Source organism: Scomber scombrus, chromosome 1 (assembly GCF_963691925.1).
Source record: "Scomber scombrus chromosome 1, fScoSco1.1, whole genome shotgun sequence".
NCBI classification, from domain to species: Eukaryota; Metazoa; Chordata; class Actinopteri; order Scombriformes; family Scombridae; genus Scomber; species Scomber scombrus.
In genome coordinates, this window is record NC_084970.1 from 29,450,861 (window position 1) to 29,472,195 (window position 21,335).

Sequence of the window (21,335 nt, forward strand, 5' to 3'; positions counted from 1 at the left end):
TGGCAGATATGGTCAATTTAACAAAAAAAGCAAACATTTTTGCATTTCTATAAAAGCTCAATAATCTCAAAACAGATTCTGGAGTTAAATGACTGCATGTTTTTTCAAGCTGCTGAAAAACCAGATTAATCTTTGCACAGTGCTCCTGCAGTCTGTTTGGTCATTGTTCAGTGTGCTAACAGAACAGTCTTGGTAAGACCATACCATTACGCAAGCGATCCAACACAAAGCAGCTCTACAATCAGCTGAGCTGCTGAGAGCAAGAATTTTATATCAGACTGTAATGTAAGTGAAAACACTTGAGGCGGTTATAGTTTGATATGAAAAAACAAAGCTCAAAGCTGTTTAAAATTTACTCTAGGAAGTAGTTTGACATCAGCTAAAATTACTACCATGTCTTTCTTATCGACAGCTTCAGAAAACTGAGAGAACAGAAGCTGAGGGAGAAGAAGGAGCAACAGGAGAAGCTGCTTCAGCTACAGAATGGCCAGGTGAGTCTCTCGCCAGAAGAGGAGGAGCCGCCTGAGAGAATCATAGGTTTGGACCTCAGCAGGTGGGAGGACCGTTCCTATGAGGAACGGGAAAGGACTCTCCAAATCCTCAGCGGCCTTGATGGAGCAGTTCAGGAAGAAGGTGAAGGAAGAGAACATGCAAGTACAAAAGAGGGCTCACCTAAAGCTTACTCTGAAAAACCTGCCTCATTCCCGACATCCGCAGTGGTGGTGCGAGAGAAGATCAGAACTGTAGATGAGCCCGGCCAGAAAACCACTCGGGCCAAGAGAGAGAGCAGGCGGATGAGAGAGCTGGAGCAGGCCAAGTTCAGCCTGGAGCTCCTCAAGGTCCGGGCAACCAGCGGTGGAGCCTCGTCCCCCTCAGAGGAGAGGCGCTGGTCTCTTGAGCTGGTGCCCCCCACCACGCCACCTCTGCGTTCACCCCAGGGCACGCCTGACAGTCAGAGCTCCAAAGACAGCTTTGAGCTTCTCAGTATGGATGACGAGGCTCCCAAGGCTATAGAAGAGGTGACCGACAGTGAGGATCCCTGTTCCCCTGTTGACTCAGTATCTCCAGCACCAGAGTCAAGTGTGGAGGTCATCCCATCAAGCCCAAAGCCAGATGAACTGAACAGGACGTGGGTTTCTGATGCTATCGCCCACCCTGGCATCCAGGACCAGCCAAAAATTGATCTGGCTGCCCCCTCTGTAACACATCCGCCCAAAATCGAGAACTACCTCCCTACCTTTTACGTCCCTGCTAGTGAGACCACCATGGTCATCTCCCATCGTCCTGCTGAAGAGCCTCAACAAAACACAGAGACAGCCGTCTCTACAACCACCACATCCACCACCACTGTTATCAAGTCTCTCAAAGAAAGGCGAGAGTCATCACGTCGTCCAGTGGTAGTGGTCATAAGTATGCAGAAAGAAACCCCGCTAAGTGAAGAGCTGAGCGGTATGGTCCGTCCCCCTGTAGAGGTTCGAGATTCGGCAGCCCAGACAGGGGAGTTGACGCCATCGGCACAGACACCAGGCCCAGCACCTGCGCCTCATGGTCCTGTCCCTGTTTCCACTGCTGGCGCTCAGGCTGACCAGCTTGTCATAGAGAAACTGGTGCGACTGAACGAGGAGAAGGAGGAGAGGCAGCGTAATCAACAACAGCAGAATGAGAGGGAGATGATGGAGCAAATAAGACAACAGAAAGATGAGCTGGAGCGCCAGCGCCTTTTCTTTGCTCAGTATGAGAGAGACATGTTTGAGAAACAAAGAGGAGAAGCTCTGCAGAGGATACAACAGAACCGACAGGGTGGACAAGATGTTGGTGCAACTGCCACCTCGAGCAAGCCACTGAGACCCAGCTCTCTGCTGATTGAGAGGACAGCAGGGCAAGCTCCTTATAGCAGAACCTGGTCAGAGTCCGCTGCCCCATCAGCACACTCTCCTGCAGGCGTCGACATCCAGGCCAATGCCCCTCATCCCCAGCTGCCTCCTCCGCCTGCTTCTGTTCCCAGAGAAAGACGTAAAGACAGAAGGCCTGTCGCTGAGGGCTGGGCACCCAAACTCACCCTTGAGTCCAAAGATGGAGGAGCGACAAGAGTGAGAGCAGCCACCAAGAAGGCTCAAAGTAATCAGGGCACCACGGTTAGCAAGACGGATAAGCCAGGCAACATCTTCTTCTCTCCAAAAGACAATGTGACATTTACAAAGTGAGTATAGAATTAGCGTGCTGCTTTTAATTCCCTTTATTCAAATAAGTGTACCTTTAATAGGATAGCCATTTATCCTTTTTTAAAATCATGTTTTCTTCTTCACTATTTGCACTTTAGGTTTGACGGTGATGCTGTGGCTAAAGAGACGCCCGTAGTGATTCCCAGAGAAGGACCCGCACCAGTTTCCAAGCCTTCTAAAGGAGCAAAAGCGCGGGATGTAAGCAACCTTTCCTCTTTAAAGAAAATAAACAGATGGATATGGCATGTGTTTGCAAGTTTTAAGGAGTGCCTTTTTGTGTTGTGAATTAATGAATGAATCCTGGCAGGATATCTTTCAATCGTAACACTAAAAATTGCGTAGCTGACCTACAAGAACAAAAATGTACTGCAGGGTTTTCGAAAGCAACTGCGGTCTTTACATTTAAACTGTTATCACTTCTGGTAAACTCCAGGTTGGCAGAGCGGGCCAAAAAAAGAAAGCCAGAATGGCACGGACCCGCTCCGACTTCCTCACCCGCGCCCCCATCCTTTCAGTTGGGGGCGATTCAGACGAGGATGACTATGACGGCGACAGCCCCGTCAGCCCCCGACATTACACTCTGCCCCTCTCCAAACAGAGCTCCGAGGAGGCAGGCTTAGGACAGTCCTGTTTCAGTGACTCAGACATGGTAACAGGCACCATCGCAGCCAATACTAGCCCTCTCTACGTTCTTAAAGCGTGGCTTCTCTTGTCTAACCCCCTCAGCAGAGAGAGCGTAGATCTGCATCACACCTCTGACTCAAACTGAGCTTCAATGCACTTCTGTTTTCTGAAAATGGTGATGAGTAATTTTCAGTGGAGGACACACTTTGAAATGCCTGCTAAAATGATGTTGGGTAATATAACAGTCTCCGTCCAAATTTTTAAAGACATGAATCTAAAATTAATAACCATAAATCTTACCCCCAGAGATCATAATCAACAGTGAATATTAACTAGACTTTACTCATCATGACGGATGCAGAGCACTTTCTGAAATGTGTTTTCCATTAAAACATAACATTTCTAACATTGTTTGGCTTTTCTCTTCTCTGACTCTCACAGCTACAACAGTTTTTTCTTCAGTTTTCACCTTGAAGTTTTTCTCTCTTATTAACTAACAATATTTGCATGTCACTCTGGTTGTTTTTCCTCTTTTAGCCGTAGCTGTAGTCATGAATCAAACCTTGGGGATTCTTGCAAACGGACAACCTCCCTTCACTTTCTTTATCACTTTAACAAACTCCTTCTACTCCTTAGCAGTTTTCCTGAAAATAAAAATGTGCCATATGTTGTAAGCTTGATATGTTATGAACAATTAGATCTTAATAATATATTCTTATTTTAAAAATGTTATTTTTTGAGCAATCGTTTTGTTATATCATGATTACTGTCAGCATTTACACATTTACCAAATCTCTAACTTCCTCTAAGTATGTTAAATGTATCATGTAGCGGTATACTTTGCAACATATTGTTTTGCTACAGTGATGTGATGCTGCCATCTACTGGCTGGTCATGTTATCACATGGAAATGCTTGTTAGGCTTTTTTTTCAGCTATGCCATATCTTTAATATGACCTGATGTTGTTTCAGCCTACAATCTCTCAAGAGGAAAAGAAGATACACAAAGCTATGTCGTCAGGAGATTTAGGAAAAGTGGACACACTGCGCAAGAGCTCGCAGGATGGAAGGTTTGTTCCTCTCCTCAGATTTGCTAGGATCTACATTTGTCCCCTTAATATATAGAGATGTTTTTTTTTATCTTATTAGAAATGTGTCTCTTTTAAATTGTATCTTAGGACATTGTGATCACTTTTCTCTTCATAAATCACACAATTTTCATCTATTTTGTTTTAATACTGAACAGGGTTCGTGGAAAGATGCGCTTCTGGGGCAAGACCAAGTATGGTGACAAGAAGACATCCAGAGAAAAGCTGATTTGTGGTGGTGATTCCTTAGATGGAGACTATGGAGACACTGGACCATTACTGGGAGAGGGTGTGTTATCCAAAAGCAAATACATCCATTTCAAGGACTTTCATATGATTCAAGTTTACACAATGGAAGATATTGATGTTAAAATGCTGTCACTTTTTAATATTTTTTGTATTTTGTACTTGAAGTTCATTTGACACATTTTAAACTACTTACAATCCAGCTGGAGTGTCACTGACTGGTTTTCTCTGCCACACACACAGCAGGTCAGGAAAACATGTCGCCTCCCTGCAGTCCTGATCTGACGTTGGATCGAGGGTTCAGAGACTTGAAAGAGAACAAGGAGCCTTCTCCCAAGGTGAAGCGGAGGCGCAGTGTTAAGATCAGCAGCGTGGCTCTTGAATCCGCTCAGTGGCAGAACGACGCACTGCAGATCCTCACCTGCACCAACGACTACAGGAGCATGAACGACTTCCTTATGAAGAAGGTACAATCTCATATGCTCTCTGTGATTATCTCAATACATGATGTGGCTTAAAACGTTAAGCTCACAGTTGAGTGACAGGCTTGAAGTTTCGCTTGTAGTTTCATTAACAGATTGAAATTTCCACACATGACGCAAAAAGGGATTTACTTTGACTTAAAGGATTCAGTGCAAATTTCAACAGAACCACTGAGCTTTTAGTAATAAACTGCAGGGATTATGTTTCAATGCTTTGTCTAAACTTTTGGAGCTGCAGGTAGAACATGCTCTTGCTAAGTCGATTGTGGTCTCATTATTTAGATCAATGACTTGGACACAGAGGACAGTAAGAAGGACACCATGGTGGACGTCGTATTTAAAAAGGCTCTGAAGGAATTTCGCCTCAACATTTTTAACTCCTACTCCACAGCGCTGGCGGTAAGTGATTGTAAAAGTGTTTACATGATACTTTAAGATTTGCTTGTGACAACCTTCATCAAACTAATTAATTAGAAGCACAAAATTAAAAATCAGTTTCTACTCTACAGTTTTTACATAACAGCCAAAAGTAGATCTTCTCTACTTCTCTTCTTTCATTATTTCCAAAGTAGATCAAATAAATTATTTGCTCTTTCTGTGATCTAATGTCTCCTTCCCCAGATGGATGATGGTAAAAGCATCCGCTACAAAGACCTCTACGCTCTGTTTGAGCACATCCTGGAGAAGACCATGAGACAGGAGCAGAGGGACTGGAGTGAGTCTCCTGTCAAAGTTTGGGTCAACACCTTTAAAGTCTTCCTGGATGAGTTCATGACTGAGTACAAACCTATGGATGGCACACTCACCAAGGTAATGCCACAGCTGCCTCCTGAATGCTCAGGAAGACACACTGATCAGATTTTGGATGATGTATAAACTGTTGAAAGATTTTTTAATTCTTCTTTTGAATTAGTAGTTTTTTGGTAACTTGCATTCATAAAGGATGTATAAGCATTTTTTTGTGTAAAAAGAAAATTCAGTTTTACAAACGTTTAAGTGTCATGTACTTTGATTTGCATCTGACCTTGTTGGTGTCAGAGATTTTAATGATTGTGTTCTGTTTTGTCTTTTTCACTACAGCCAGCACCTAAACCTGAACGTAAAAAACGAAGGAAAAAAGACGCCGACATTGTGAGTCTCACTTTATACCCATCATTACTAAGTAGACTACATGATCATGACAGAAGACAGACAACACTTTGCTTTAACAGCCTATCCTCTCCACCTCAATTTAGTTTTTAGTATCATAAAATATAAATACCCCAGTGACTCTACTCGAATTGGCAATAAAATATAAATGTGAATGGAAAAATGCAAGTGAACTTCAAATGAACCTGTGCTCTACTGCTCTCTGCAGGTGGAGGAGCATAATGGCCACATCTTCAAGTCCACCCAGTACAGCATACCCACGTACTGTGAATACTGCTCATCGCTCATCTGGATGATGGACCGTGCCTGTGTGTGCAAATGTAAGTGTGCATGCAAAATATCACAGCAGGGTTGCAGCAGACCTTGAACATCACTGAAATATATAAATCTGAGAAAATTGAGAAAGTTTTGAGCTTTTTTGACTACTGTTTCAAAGGCCATGGAGGCCTTGGAGGTGCTATTTTCTCTTATTAAAATATATTAATGCTAAAAAAGATAAACAGGAACGGTCATCAATTTTAGCTATCAAGTTGTTGTTATAGTCACATATCAAGAACAAAATCTCAATATTTGCTGGTTCCAGTTTCTAAAATGTGGGGGGTTGCTGTTTTTCTGTGTTTTATATCATTTTAAATGATTTATCTTTTGGCAATTTGCCAATGTTACATAGGAGCTGGAAGCCTTGTTTAGTATGTTTCAACAGTTTTTAGACAATTAATAAATTAACTGGGAAAATAGTCATGAAAATATTTGGCAGTTACACCCTAAAATATATAAAATATATTAAAAGGTGTTTGCTTCTGCATTAGCGCATTAGTTTTAAAATTAATTAATTACTTTGATATAATGTATTGACATAACATGAACATATTAAAAATAAAGCTCAAATTTACTCATTTTTTTGTTGTATAATTTCCAAATAAGTCATTTTTAGTTAGAAGATCCAAATAATTAATACACACAAACACACACACACCAACAGCAGTGGTGGGATGTAACAAACACCAGAATATTAGTTGTATGATTATGTTCATTTAACCTCAGACATTGGTTGTATAATGTATTGCATTTAGGGCCAAATCTTTTTGACCACACACAAACACCTCTCTTCTTGACAAAGCCATTTTCATGAACTAGTACATATGCACACACACACACACACACACACACACACACACACACACACACACACACACACACACTCTCTCTGTGTCTGCGGCTGAGCTGTGTTCAGTCTGGCCTCTGAGAGCACGCCCCGCCCTCTTTCCCTCCTCAGCTCTAATCAGATTGTTTTCAACTGGACTCATGGGGTCTGCGGCTCCGTCTGTCCAGAGATTTCTCCACACAGTTTGTCCTTTCTTCGCACAGGATGTTTTCTTCTTGCCAGCCAATGCTACTTTTGTGTCTGAAGCGATAACATTTTTCCTTTGTCTGATCTTTTGCTGAATAATGAGGAGGCACTGCCTTTCTGTGGATAATGGGAATGACCTGTTTGATTTCTCTGGCTGTGTTTATCCAGTGTGCCGGTACGCCTGCCACAGAAAATGTTGCCAGAAGATGACCACTAAATGCAGTAAGAAGGTGAGTCGGCCATATTGTGCACACGCACAATAAAGTCCCATGACATTCATTGTGTTACTGTGGGTTTATATACAGTAGCTAGTGTTATTTCTGCCACCTAATATGCTGGCTGTAACACTCCTCAAAAGACAAAACTTAGTGAGCTAAGAATATATTTGTTTGGAGCATAGCAACATTTTAATGCCTTTTAAAATACTGGTGTCTCTTTCTGTGTACATGCATGTGTGTGTAAATGCCCAACACGTCCAAGAGTTGATGAGTTTATTACGTTTGTGTCTGTGAACAGTTCGACCCAGAGCTGTCCTCCAGACAATTCGGAGTGGAAGTTTCTCGTCTGACAAACGACGAGAGGACGGTGCCCCTGTTTGTGGAGAAGCTTATCAACTACATTGAGATGCATGGCCTCTACACTGAGGGAATCTACCGGAAATCTGGCTCCACCAATAAAATCAAAGAGCTCAAGCAGGGACTTGACACAGGTAATCTTGTGAAAAAGTTGCTTTAAACCATAGTTAATAGGGGAGAATTGCCAGCTGGGTATTACAGCTGAGAAACACGGGTGGGAAAGAATTCAAAGTGAATACTAAGTGTTGTTTTGGTCTTTCTTTACTCTCCTGGTGTCCATACAGATGTGGACAGCATGAATCTGGATGACTACAACATCCATGTCATTGCCAGTGTTTTCAAGCAGTGGCTAAGAGACCTGCCTAATCCTCTGATGACATTTGAGCTGTATGAGGAGTTTATACGTGCCATGGGTAAGAGCTCATCGTGTTAAAAATTAGCCTCACACTGGAGATTATGTCCACAATAACACATTGTGAATAGTAGATTATATATATTTGTGATACTTATAACAATAAATGCTGATTCATCTTGTGGGAATGCTTCTCCAGGTTTGCAGGATAAAAAGGAAATGATCAGAAGTGTGTATTCAGTTATTGACCAGTTAAGCAGAACTCACCTAAACACCCTGGAGCGGCTCATATTTCATCTTGTCAGGTAATGAAAAATCTACTCCCGTGAAATGTATGAACTTTAAATCCTCTCTGGTACAGTAAACTATACTAATACTGAAATCATGCTTTCAGGATTGCCTTGCAAGAGGACACAAACCGTATGTCAGCTAATGCCTTGGCTATAGTGTTTGCCCCCTGTATCCTGCGCTGTCCTGACACTATCGATCCACTGCAGAGCGTCCAGGACATCAGCAAAACAACAGCGTAAGAAAACACTCACTGTAATCTCAATCAAAGAAATTCTGTGCCTTTGTCCAATACAAGACATAAAGTGTGCAAATACTGTATAGATAAGGGTTTTTTTGGGGGGTAACTTTATATTAACTTTCTTTTTTTGCATTGTGTTATCATCAAATATTTCCAGTCCTTCTGAAGTGTTTTTGTCTCTTGCTGCTTCTCCACAGGTGTGTAGAACTTATCATTTGTGAACAGATGAATAAGTACAAAGTACGACTAAAGGACATCAATACCCTGGAGTTTGCTGAGAATAAGGCCAAATGCAGACTGACCCTCATCCGACGGTCAATGGTAAAATCAAATAACATGACTAACCACACTGTTATCAAACCAGATTATTCACACCTAAGCATTTGTTATGAAATCACATATTTACAGTGATTCACTGCTAACACTTGGCTTGACTTGGCTATCCCAAAACCTCCTTCAGTACTGTGCCACTCCTCTGTAAGCTGTTCTTCTCCTCTCCAGATACTCCTCCCTAACCTGTCCTTTCCTTTACCCAGAAACCCGTACTAATAGCGGTTAGATTTATGAGCATAGTGCGCACTATGGTATGTATACACACACCATGGATTACATAAACCATCATCCAGTGGTGATGTTGTTGCACCGATCACTGCACAGTCTTTGTCTCTTCAAATATTAATGTCTTCCTTTTCTCATCCCCAAAGCATGAGTCATTACACCACTTCATTTTTGCTTCTATTTTTTGTTTTCTCTCCATCCATGTCTCTACCTTGTCAGGCTCTATCCTGTAGCCGTGTCTTGTGGATAAAAGTTAGTTATATTATTCAATCATACAGTTGCAACTGCAATTCTAGTTAGTTACATTATGCTGTGTAGAGTATGGATCATACATCCATAAATTTGTCTTTTAAAGCTTTAGAAATATTCAGCTTTTTAAAAAATACTCACCGAAATGCTTAGATCTCTTGAACTAATTTTAATTATAATATAATTGGAAATTGAATGATGCAATTTTAATTTTTGTTATTTCTTGCTCTTGATAAATTGTGGACAGAAATCTTAAATACCTTTGTCATTAACTCTTGTGGAAATCTCACTGTATATTTTCCCAGGCAAATATCTACCAGCTATGATTGTGTTACTAGTTTATTAGTTACTAGAATTGACAGACCTTGATACAGTAGTATTAAAACTCAGCACTTGGCATTACTGAATACTTTTCTTTTCACTTCTCACTTTCGTCATATGCAGCCATATGCAGCCAAAAAGGTAAAGTTTGTGTACAGTTGTGCTGATGAGTCATTTAGTGTAGTGTTTTTAAGCTTGGCTGGTCATTTTATGTGGTTCAGCTGCTTGCTCAAAGTGTTCAAATGTATACAGCACCATCACTGTTTTCATTTAGTGCTACTTTTTATGCACCACAAACATGTTTTTCACATTAGTGATTAGACAACATCTGCCATTGATATGTTTGCACAGGGGAAGGGCCACGTACAGCGGCTGAGCTACCACACGCCCTCGCCTCCAGTCAGTCCCCGGCTACCCCCTGTGACGGATGCTGTGATAGAAGAGAGTGAGGGTGAAGAGGGAGCAGACTCGTTTTCTGAAATCTCAGAGCATCAGCAAGCAGCCATGCAGCAGGAAGAGAGAGTGTTGACAGAGCAAATTGAAAGCCTGCAGAAAGAGAAGTAAACATAGTCACTACACTTATAAAAGTGCACTGAATTTACAAAAATGTCTTTACAGAGTTGTTTGTATTATCACTGATCTGGTTAATGTTTGCTTGTGCAGAGAGGAGTTGACATTCGAGATGCTGACTCTGGAGCCACGAGCATCAGATGATGAGACTCTGGAGTCGGAGGCCTCTATCGGTACAGCTGACAGCTCTGAAAACCTCAATGTGGACTCTGAGGGAACCATATCTGACTTCTGTGGTAAGTAGACAAACATAACGTGCTCATCTAGTTTTCCATGTGGACCCTATGTATAGTTATATTTCTAGTCAAAAAAACTAAAAAAAAGAAAGGGAAAAAAGGTATTAAACTTTAAATTATGTCTTTGCTTACCCATTCAGAAAGAGGTCCAGTATTGACTTCCCCCTGGCCTCGGAGATCTGACGGGAAGAGCCCCCGACACCGCACTCTCAGACGGCAGCCTGACTCCCTGGACTCTGTGGACTCCTGCTCCACTGTTTCCTCTTACTCCTCCTCATCACACTTTAACGCTTCGTCCTCCTCCTCCTCTGCCACCACCCGGCGCTTTCGTTTCCACTCCAAATCTCCCTCCTTAGGCTCAGGACCGGCCCAGACTCAGGCCGTGAATGCCTCTCACGCCCCTCGCTGTGAAAGCATAGACAGTAGCCCGACAGCAGAGCCAGAAGGCGCTTATGACGAAAGGCCCCAGTTTACCAGCCGAGGCACCTTCAATCCAGAGAAAGGCAAACAGAAACTTAAAGGGGCCAAGCATTCAACCCTGAGGCACACCAGAGACAGCAGTGGACACAGCAGGGACCCACCAGACATACCGCAACAGCTGGTATTGTACGGCAGTAATGAATTCATGGTATGAAGGATACTGGGACACCAAAGCACTCCCTATTCAACTCCCTGGCAGGCATGTTCTGAATGGGAGGTGACGCGATGGCCACTCCTCAAAGCACTCTTGCTTAGCCTTTCTTTGTTGAAATCTGCAGAGAATTGTCCCCAAGTGCCGTGTACAGTGTTTCCACCTCCAGAGGGGGAAGATGTTTTGGCAGAGGGACATGAATGAGTGGAAGGGCTCCTCTTCTGTGGACTAAACTGTCACCCGAGCTCTCACAGTGCCTTGGCAGCTCTTTTCTCAGCGCCAAGGGGAGACGCAGTGAGCAAGAGGACAGAGTAAAGGGAATGTTGGAATACGCGAATGACCACTCAGCATCAGGGAATGTTAAGGAGCTGGAAAGCTGAAGCAGTGTACCACAGTAAATAAGAAGAAAACCAGACAACGTCAGGAGTCGCTGATGTTGCAGTGAACTTATAGCTCACAATTATTAGCTGCTTAATGAGTTTACAGTTCATAACAATCAGTGTAAACAGTGGTTGCTCTGTTATTACAAATGTATTTTTCCCTTACATTTATTTAATAAATTTTAATGTCACAGAAATTCTTTATAGCATATAATATACAGGTATAAATACTGTACAAAGCCGGAACACCAGCCTCTGCTGGGTAGTTGAAGTCAAATATTTATCTTTTTCTTTTTTCTTTTTTTTTTTTTGAGTATCTTGGACAGAGATGTACGGATTTGGGCAGTGGATGATTTATGTGTGTGTACATGTGCCAAGCGCTCATGAGTGACCGTACGTATGTGTGAGAAAGAGAAAAACCACTCCATGTGTTTTTAAGTTTTGTGCTGCTTTTTCCCTCTCCAAGGGAAATACCGCCATCAAAGGGACCAAGTTAGCTGGTGTGTATTCCAGCCAAGGGGATCCCAGCTCTGTAAAGAATGTCGGATGTGTATAAAATCCCTGCATTCACTGCTTAACAGCCATACAACACTTGTAATGTACAGTACAGTTCATATGTACAGTATAGTGAACAAAAATGCCATTCTATTCTTAAAATCTATGTTGCCCCCCCACTCCCAAATCCTTCTCCACCTCCTGTCTTTGAAGTGTTTGCTCAATAGCAACCAACAAGACCATAAAACCATCATGTCTTCTGTCTTTATTATTGATACATGTTTACATTTGTTATTTGAGTATGTTCTTCCATGTTGTTGGTTATTTATGTCAAAGTAGTTGACACTTTCTAGTTTGTGAATTTTGAAACAATAAGAAAAAACTGCATACACTGCTGGACTATTTATTAGTTCACAACACCTAATGAAACACTCCAGCAGTAGGTGAGCCAGTCTGCAGGAGTTTTTTTTTATTGTTTCAAGTTGCACTTTTCTCCAACAAACCTCTCGCATATTGAGTTTGTGCAGAGATTTTTATGCCTCTGTGCCACCCACAGTCATGGCCGTCCCATTCTCGTGAACGCAATATCTCAGGAATGCCTTGAGGGAATTTCTTCAAATTTGGCACAGATGTTTCCACTTGGACTCAAGTATGGACTGATTAGAATTTGGTGGTCAAAGGTTAACGTCACTGTGACCACACAAAAAAACTAGTTTTTTGCCATAACTCAAGAATTCATACGCTAATTTTAACAAAGTTTCACACGTGTAATAGGATAAAATTATTTTATATTTTATATCCAAATAGTCTCTAAGTGAAGACGGCATGTTTCTCACTGGAAATAATGATTGGAATCATACATGTCAGTAGAATGATAACTTCCATTTAGCCAGAAAATATACTTAATGCGTTATATTAAATTCATTTAAAGTCAAAATGAGTCTGGGACAACATGGATGCAAACTGCAACTTGACTGGTTGGCAGAGCTGTAGGCAGTGTTTCTAGTTTTTACTAGTTTTGTGAATTTTGTAAATGTACAGTAAATGCAGTGTTGTATTTGAAAAGTATTACCTGAAAAAAATTGACATTATTAGAGGCCAGTTATCCATGATCAATAATTGATTATGCAAATCAAATAGAGAGGGAAATGTGGCCCACTACAATGTTGAGGAAGAGAATAAATTGTTCTCTCAATCCTTTATGGCTCAAATGCATATAATCTACTTTATTTTACAGTAATTTGCACTTTGAGCAGCATAGTTGAGTTCCCAAGACACATTTTGAAATCCAGTCACATACTTTCCCAGAGCGCTCCTTTTTTCCCCCTAGGACGGCGAAGTTATAACCCGGCCTATTCTGTTTCTGATTGATCAGATCAATCAGATGTAGAGTAGGGAGGGTCATGACTTCGGCATCCTAGGAAAAGAACTACGGCGTGGTTGACATGGACTAAAATCCTGAGTTTACAATAAAGTGACAAGTAAAAGGAGCAAATATTTCCACATTTACCAGTAGAATGGGTTGTATTTTGATTTTGACTTCAGACAGTCACGAGAACCGGACATTTGAAACCAATTAACATTGATTAACTCATTGATTTATTTATTTACTTGTTTTTTCCAAAATTCTTTATTTTTTCTTGGATATAATTCACAACAGAACAAAAATAGAATATACAAACAATCAGACATTCTAGTTCACAAAACTAAAATATTAAAGAAGTAAGTGTAAATAGAAAAATAAAACGATTTCAATATAAAATAATATAAATAAAGAATAAAATAGTTAATAAAAAATGGTAGGCTATGAGTGACAAACATCTTCAATAACAAAACACTTTAATAGAATTCAATGACAGATATACTTTTCTTATTAGTTATAGGTTATAGGAGACTCAAAATAATGTTTTATTTCAATTAAAAATAACTTAAATGATGGGATTGTTTTTGATATTTGGCCTTGTGGATATGACATTTTCCTAACAAAATAAAAAGGTTAACAATGTTAATATTGTTACTTTGAAATACAAAACCAGAAATAATGTTTTTTTTCCTTCAATACAAATCTTATTTGAAGTTTTGACTAAATGATTAGATTTTGACTCGCGACAATCTCTAGTGACGCTGTTCACCTATCGACTGACGCATGCGCAGAGGCTGAGGCACCGTCAGGATCAGCAGCAGCAGCAGTGCAGAGAGGAGACCGGAGCTGTCGATTTGTTTATTCCAGGACAACATTTTCCTCTACGATGTCGGGATATGATAGCAACCCCTTCGTTGATCCAGTGGACGTAAACCCCTTCCAGGTGGGACTGTCGTGTTTGTTTTGTTTTTTTCTGTGTGTGAAGCGAGTATTTTTTTTTTTACAAGCTTTGTCGTCTTAAAGGCTGTAAGAGAATATGCTGCAACCAAAACCTGTTTGGTTGGTTGCTGGGTTTGGCCTCAGCATTTCCTGACTTAGAATTGAAACCATTATAAAGTATAAGTCATTGTAGTGCAAGTATAGGCCATGTCTTAAAAGATAATCATAAAAAGAAGGTGTTGAAGGTGTATGGGAGCTTTTAACTCACCTGCGCAGGTAAGCAGACCCATGAACAGGTGCCTGCTGATACTCCGCCACCAACTGTGACTCCTCCTCAGCGCGCCATTGAAAGAAACCAGAAGATTGATTTTTGTAAACCATGATCCTTAAGGGGAAATAGTTATTTGTAATCTTCAGCTTTACAAGAGGTTGTTTTAGTTTTGTTTATTTTTTGGTGATCCCATCCGAGTATTTTCAGATCTAATAGTGTTTGGTGACATGCATGTAGGTCTTTTTGTTGGTGTTGTTGACATATTTACACAATGACAGATCAGTTGTGTTTGTTCCAACCCAAGAAATTGTAGTTTAACCAAGTCAAAAAAAGTGCTCCCGGGCCTAGGATCTATTAATAGTTAATGTAGTGTGAGGCAATACAGCATTTAAGTTTTCTTCCTGGACTGGTTGGGACTCTCTGGGCCACTGCGTACTCCACACCCACCTCTAAATAAAGACTTCCAAGTGGTTGCAGCCTATCAGCAATACATGTAAATATCAACATCTCTTTTTATCAGGATGCCTCAGTCACACAAGTCACCAGCGGAGCCACTGAAAGCATGGGGGAGTTCAACCCATTCTCTGCAACAGAAATGGTGCAGTATTCTTCTTTTGGTTTCGTCACATTTTTACATGTTTATTAATGTAATGTATAGATGTTCCATCGGTGAAAGGTCATTGAAGATTTTTTAAAAAGCTGGATACCTTTTCAATTTCTTTCACAGGGAAACAACTCTGACACGACCATCCCCATCTCTGCTGCTGCCTCATCTCAACCCGCCATACTCCAGACGTCTTCGGAGCAGAGTGCACGAGTGAGTTACACTAACACACACACACAGTCACACACACAGATAACCAGATATGAAGTTAGACTTAAAAGGATAGATTAACATTGTGACTTAACAACAGTCAGGTGTCCATATGAACACTGATCACACTTTAATCATTCCTCCTGTTCATACTGGCTATTAAAAGATTCCCTTCAAATGTGCTTTAAATGTAAGTGATGGAACCAAAATCCACAGTGTGTCCACCCACACAGTCATTTTGTGCAAAAATTGATTTAAAAGTTTATTTGAAGCTTATATGAGGCTTCAGCAGTCTGAGTTAGTCTTATCAAGTGGATTTAGCAAGGATTTTAATGGCCAAGTATGAACAGCAGGAATGATGAAAACAATCAATGATGACAATAGTGTTTTTACTTACAGTTAGCTTCAGGTTAGAGCTGACACAATTTCATGATTAATTGATAAATCAATTGACATCAATTCTTAATACTTTTCATTATTGATAAATTGTTTTGTTTTTTTAAATGTATTTCTTCAATGTACACCACTTTCTGACATTATAGGCTAAAGAGTCTATTAACTACTCAGAAGATAAACTGACAATTAAAATAAACATTAGTTGCAGCCCTACTTCAGTCAATATTTAACATCTAATCAAGTTGGAACTGAGGGTAACTCGTCAGTATGTCAGAATTAGAAAATCTCAGTAAAAGTTGATCTTTGAAGGTGGAGGTCAAATCTAGCACAGCTGAATCAGGTGTGTGCCGGATGCACCCTTGTGTGTAGCTCATGGATTTTCTCATCTCCAGGGAGGACAAATGTTGCAGAGGGTCATGGGGATCCATTGACAGTATTTAACAGTGTTTAAAGTGCAGCTCTTCTATCACCCACCAGGCAGCTGCAACTGCTGGTCAGGCTAACCTGATCAAACAGCAGGAGGAGCTGGAGAAGAAAGCAGCCGAGCTGGAGAGGAAGGAGCAAGAGCTTCGGAACCAGTCTGCAGCCTCGGCATCGAATCTGGGCAGTAAGTAGCTACAATTTGTACAAGTGACTGCATGTAGATTCATGTTATTTATTTGAACAAAATAACTGATACACAATTTAAAAAGTTTAATGAAAAATCTTTGTCTGTCAGCCAAAGAGAACAACTGGCCACCTCTTCCCAAGTTCTTCCCCGTGAAGCCGTGCTTCTATCAGGACTTTGAGCAGGATATCCCAGAGGAATACCGCAGGATCTGCAAGAGAATGTACTACCTCTGGATGTGTAAGTACTGCTGCATGCAGCATTTCCTCAATACTGACCTTCTTACACAACAAATTGGGTTGTTTGTGAATAAGACAATCATTTATCTTTCGGATAATGTAGTTGATATTTGATGGTTTTGTATGTAAATGAGGTGATCTCCTTTTTAAAACTCTGGATCAAATTATTAGGTAATTAATTATTTGATCGAAGCATCACTCAGTTCCAGTAATGCCTCCAAAACGAGACAGAGAGAAGATAGAGAAAAATACAACTGTTTCTTTTTCAAAACAAAGAGCATTGTGTTTTTCTGGAGGATAACGTCTTTAACCACACTCCACCAGTGTTAGTCCAGCTCATCGGTTGTCTCTATGTCTCCAGTCCACAGTGCCACTCTGTTCCTCAACGTGTTGGCCTGCCTGGCGTACTTCACTGTAGATCCTGCGCGCGGTGTAGACTTTGGTCTGTCCATCCTCTGGTTCATCCTCTTCACCCCTGTGTCCTTTATCTGCTGGTACAGGCCTGTTTACAAGGCCTTCAGGTACAGTACACTGTTTTAATTAGCCTTGTGCTATTACATTTTCTAAGATTTGCAGTAAATTGCTTCAAAATAGTTAAGCATTTTTAAGTCAATACTTTAATAAGTGTTGTCCCTAGACTTGCATCCCTGTCGGAGAAGAGAAGCATCTGAAATAGTATTTACACCTTCACTTAAATCAAATAATACTGTGGACATTTGGACTAACATGAGCAAAATAATGTTCAGATTTTAAAGACTGTTGTTTTGTTTCTTTGGTCTGGAAGGAACTTTCACTGCATTATGCATTAAATTGTCAAATGTTTTGACTTATGTAATCGAATAGACCTCATAAATACTAGATAACAATAATAACATGTCCTTTGTCTATTTTCCTCCCTAGGTCTGACAGCTCCTTCAGCTTCTTTTTCTTCTTTTTCGTCTTTTTCTTCCAAGTGGCCGTGTACGTCATCCAGACTGTGGGGATCCCCAGTTGGGGAAACAGGTCAGTGGGAATCTTTTTAACTGAATCATCATCTGCATGTTGAATGAAAGCCTGAGCGTGTGGGGTTAATGCATGAGACAATATTTCATCGCTTACATTGGTATCTAGATTCATTAGTAAGAATGAAACATTCAGCTTTGGGTAGTAGGTATGTGGGTGTGCACGGGTCCATGTGTTTCTTCATTCACACCTGTGTGTCTTTGTGTGTGTATTCCTGCCTGTATCTCCTCTCTTGCGTCTCTTTGACAGATTCCTGCTGCCCTAACTTGTCAGGGGTGCTGCTTTGTAAGTGTGTGGAACTTTTCCTTTTGGGTTTCCTTTCTATTTCATGTAATATATTAGAATTTTCAGTTTTCCATCATTCAGTTTTTCAAGCTTCATGCTTTTCCATTGGTCACTGGGGCAAGATATGATGTTGGTATATTTCTTTTTGATTCAATAATTTACAGTATTTTTCTTTAATGACAACTGAATGCTATTGTATACTGTACAGGACTCACTCACTGAAGAGAAAATGTAATATGACACATGGTCATTTGTGTTTGTGTGACTCTTTTGTTTACAGTGGATGGATTGTGTCCATCAGCGTGATCGGCTCAAACTTGGCTGTTGCCGTGGTTATGATGGTTGTGGCCGGTTTTTTCACTGTAAACTCTGTCCTGGCCATCTTCCTACTGAAAATGGTATGTTAACATAAGAGATTTACAACTTCTCTTCGCAAAAGAGAACACTGGGCTATGATGCATATGTGTACTTTGCAGATAACCTGGCTACCATTTAAATATTAACCAGTAGAGATTAATATGCTATGTGTTTCTGGGCAGGTTACATAACGCGCCCATTTGTGAATTGCAGTCTACACAAGATGACAGTGCCTTGTAATTAATTGCACTTGCCTAAAATAGAAAGTCAAACATGGCACGTCATACATACTTTGTATACATATGGGTTTTCTCACTGTGGCTTCATTTTGCTCATTTTGTTTCCTACTCAGTTAGGATGTGTGAGCAGAGCAGAGAGAAACATAATCAGAGAAACTAAAAATAGTAGTGTAAAAAACTTCAGCTGAACATCAGCTGTAATGAAAGGGCAACTTAGACAGCAAAGGTAATATGTGAATTAAGAAACTGTTGATGGTTTATAAAGGTTCCAACTTCCAACAAATCTCAGCAAGCTGAGCCTCCGAACTATTTATTTTGACAAGTCAACCACAACATAGCACACCACAAGGGTAGTGAATGAGAAAAGGAAATGTAGACACAAAAGAAGCAATTACACTATATGCTTTCTGTGATTTTTGGGCAATCGTGAGGTCATTATGGGCAGTGTGTGAAGCCTTTATTTCATTCAACCAGCGAGTCTGTGCTGTCTGTGGAATCTGAAGAACTTGTAGCCCTATTGCCTGTCCATACCCACCAAAAAACTGCAGAAAGCATATGTCTCCACTAAGGTTTCTTTAAATAATAGAAAATGTGACTTTTTTGGTCTGCATGTGGATCCAGATCTGGCAGAGAAAGCAAAACAGCAAAAGTGCTTTAAAAAATAGCTGTCTTGCATTAATAGCAATTTTTTCTTTACCCATGGCATAACTTTCAACACAATTTGATTGAAAGCTGTGGCATTAACAAACACATAATGTGACCAAATATGCAACAGCCATGACTTGCCTATTCAGAAGCCATTTAGCACAATTTCGACAATTTGCTGTGGCTTTCCGCACTTAAAAATTCCTCTAATGTGCCAATTTCAAGTGAGAGCTGACACATTTTGCGCTTACTGTTGTGACTTGACATTTCTTTCGATTTATAAACCTGTCACTGATCTAACCTGTGTTCCTCTTCCCCATTCACAAAGGTCCACTCAAAGTACAGAAGGACGGGTGCCAGCTTCACTAAAGCCCAGCAGGAGTTTTCCCACGGAGTCCTGACCAACCGAACGGTCCAAACTGCTGCAACCAGCGCTGCCACCTCTGCTGCTCAGGGAGCCTTTGGCAGGAACCAGGCAAATTAGGCCCTCTCCTTCATCCTTGGTGACTCAGACTAGTCTTTTCTCTGACCAGAGTACCAGACTAGTCCAAAATCTCTTTTCAGTTTTAGGGTGGATGGGGATGTGATTATTTATTGAAAAGCGCCTAAAAACAAGTAACTTATAACCAAGCAGCATCTTGTGTCCACATGTTTGTGGCATATGTTCAACAGATCAGCCTAGTTGAGGTGTCTCCATTCTCTTCACATATACACTTTTAAGGAGATTGTGGCAAAGAAGCTCAAATATATTATATATAATATCTAATCTTATAAAGCAAAACATGTAACAACTTGAACATGTCTCAGCTGTATTTGCACTCCCCATTACCCTCATCAATATACAGCATGTTTAAAGATCAGACTATCAAAAGATGATGGGAAACTGAAGCAAAGAGGGTATGATAAAAGAAAAAAATGTGCAACACTTATTTCTAAAATAACCCCTGGAATTCATTTAATATTAGAAAAACTAAGGACATAAATGTGAAAGCATCTGAGGTGCACTGCTAAAAAAAAGGGGGTATGGCCTAGTAAAGGTACATTTATTTGAATCCTGTCACTTAAAGTATTAGGACTTTTCTATCCATCTCCCTGTTAGTGTAGAGATAACAGTCTGGGGTCTCAAAGATAAGCACTGTGCATAGAGTTCAGGATATATAAAAAACATACTTGACGTGAGAATGTTTTTCTGTCAGTGAGTGATGGATCCCTATAATGTATGTCTACGTATTTGTGTCACTACAGCAGCATAGAAAGCTTTACAGGGTAACCAGTCTTTAACTTTTTAACAAACCTCTTGATGCTACTAATTTTCTGATTGTTTCATTGTTTTGTCTTCTCAGGCAATCAGACTAGTCACCCTGTAAAATGAGATGCAGCTTGATGATTGTACGGAAGTGAGAAATGAAGGTTGTACTGTAACACAACATGTTACACTACTGATGAATAGAGTACTGTTTGACTGTTGCTCGCTAAATTTTAGGTTTTCCATGTGTATATTACTGTATAGGATAAGCTGATGATTAATGAAGGGATAAAGGGTTTTCTTTTTACTGTTTTAATCAGCTTTCTAATTTAAGTGAGGCAAAAGCTCTTCAGATGGTCAAATGAAGACAGGGTGTAACTGGGGCGTTGCATTTGAATTGTGTTGAATTTGTGTTGTAAAGCTTACCGTACTGTTTTCTGGAGTAGTATGGAGCTTTACTGTGGTGAAAATGAAAGATAGGGTGCAGGTTTACTTATGTGATGTTACTGACATAAATAATTTAAGCGTATTTGCCAGGAAAGAGTGCATTAATGAGCAGAAAGAACACTGTTTATCTGTTGATTATCCATTTGTTTGACTTTGCATCAATGGGAATTGTATTGCAGACAAAAGTCAGGTGTTACTGAATAGTCGCAGATAGTTTTTATTTTGTAGCAGCACCTAGTTATTGTTAGATATTAGCCTTTTCATGTTTTTACTTGTGAATATATACTGTATATATACACTGTAAAAGTCTAAAATCCTGTTACTTTAACTCTGAATCACTGTTTAATTGTAACCTCGGTGCCTTAAGCAGATGTAACCTACCAATGTTTGTGTGGGGATTTTTTGCACAAGGCTGTTTAGTTATTAA

General features: G+C 40.4%; 2 protein-coding genes across 2 annotated transcripts in view; both read left to right on the forward strand.

Moving 5' to 3' along the window:
- Positions 1–12,302, forward strand: part of myo9aa (myosin IXAa) — an 83,242-nt gene extending 70,940 nt beyond the window's left edge. The window contains exons 24-43 of the mRNA XM_062425154.1: positions 413–1,133; positions 1,173–2,200; positions 2,321–2,420; positions 2,656–2,871; positions 3,819–3,916; positions 4,093–4,223; positions 4,424–4,647; positions 4,945–5,061; positions 5,284–5,472; positions 5,743–5,793; positions 6,020–6,131; positions 7,331–7,392; positions 7,679–7,871; positions 8,022–8,150; positions 8,289–8,394; positions 8,484–8,615; positions 8,816–8,939; positions 10,098–10,306; positions 10,410–10,552; positions 10,693–12,302. Coding sequence (XP_062281138.1) covers positions 413–1,133; positions 1,173–2,200; positions 2,321–2,420; positions 2,656–2,871; positions 3,819–3,916; positions 4,093–4,223; positions 4,424–4,647; positions 4,945–5,061; positions 5,284–5,472; positions 5,743–5,793; positions 6,020–6,131; positions 7,331–7,392; positions 7,679–7,871; positions 8,022–8,150; positions 8,289–8,394; positions 8,484–8,615; positions 8,816–8,939; positions 10,098–10,306; positions 10,410–10,552; positions 10,693–11,186 — 4,579 coding nt within the window. The 3' untranslated portion in view covers positions 11,187–12,302. The remainder of the gene's footprint in view (positions 1–412; positions 1,134–1,172; positions 2,201–2,320; positions 2,421–2,655; positions 2,872–3,818; positions 3,917–4,092; positions 4,224–4,423; positions 4,648–4,944; positions 5,062–5,283; positions 5,473–5,742; positions 5,794–6,019; positions 6,132–7,330; positions 7,393–7,678; positions 7,872–8,021; positions 8,151–8,288; positions 8,395–8,483; positions 8,616–8,815; positions 8,940–10,097; positions 10,307–10,409; positions 10,553–10,692) is intronic.
- Positions 12,303–14,307: 2,005 nt separating this feature from the next.
- Positions 14,308–20,650, forward strand: scamp2l (secretory carrier membrane protein 2, like). The gene is made up of 10 exons (XM_062433226.1): positions 14,308–14,364; positions 15,152–15,229; positions 15,359–15,448; positions 16,319–16,448; positions 16,560–16,688; positions 17,049–17,208; positions 17,588–17,689; positions 18,255–18,372; positions 19,544–19,718; positions 20,559–20,650. Exons 1-9 carry the CDS (start codon positions 14,308–14,310, stop codon positions 19,697–19,699), a joined length of 1,020 nt encoding a protein of 339 aa, XP_062289210.1. The 3' UTR covers positions 19,700–19,718; positions 20,559–20,650.
- Positions 20,651–21,335: the final 685 nt, after the last annotated feature.

Bases quoted from the DNA above. Each gene is read 5' to 3' on its own strand.
- scamp2l (XM_062433226.1), top strand. From the start codon at position 14,308: ATGTCGGGATATGATAGCAACCCCTTCGTTGATCCAGTGGACGTAAAC. The intron at 16,689-17,048 runs GTAAGTACTGCT...CTATGTCTCCAG, and splicing joins AATGTACTACCTCTGGATGT to TCCACAGTGCCACTCTGTTC. The intron at 17,690-18,254 runs GTCAGTGGGAAT...TTTTGTTTACAG, and splicing joins ATCCCCAGTTGGGGAAACAG to TGGATGGATTGTGTCCATCA.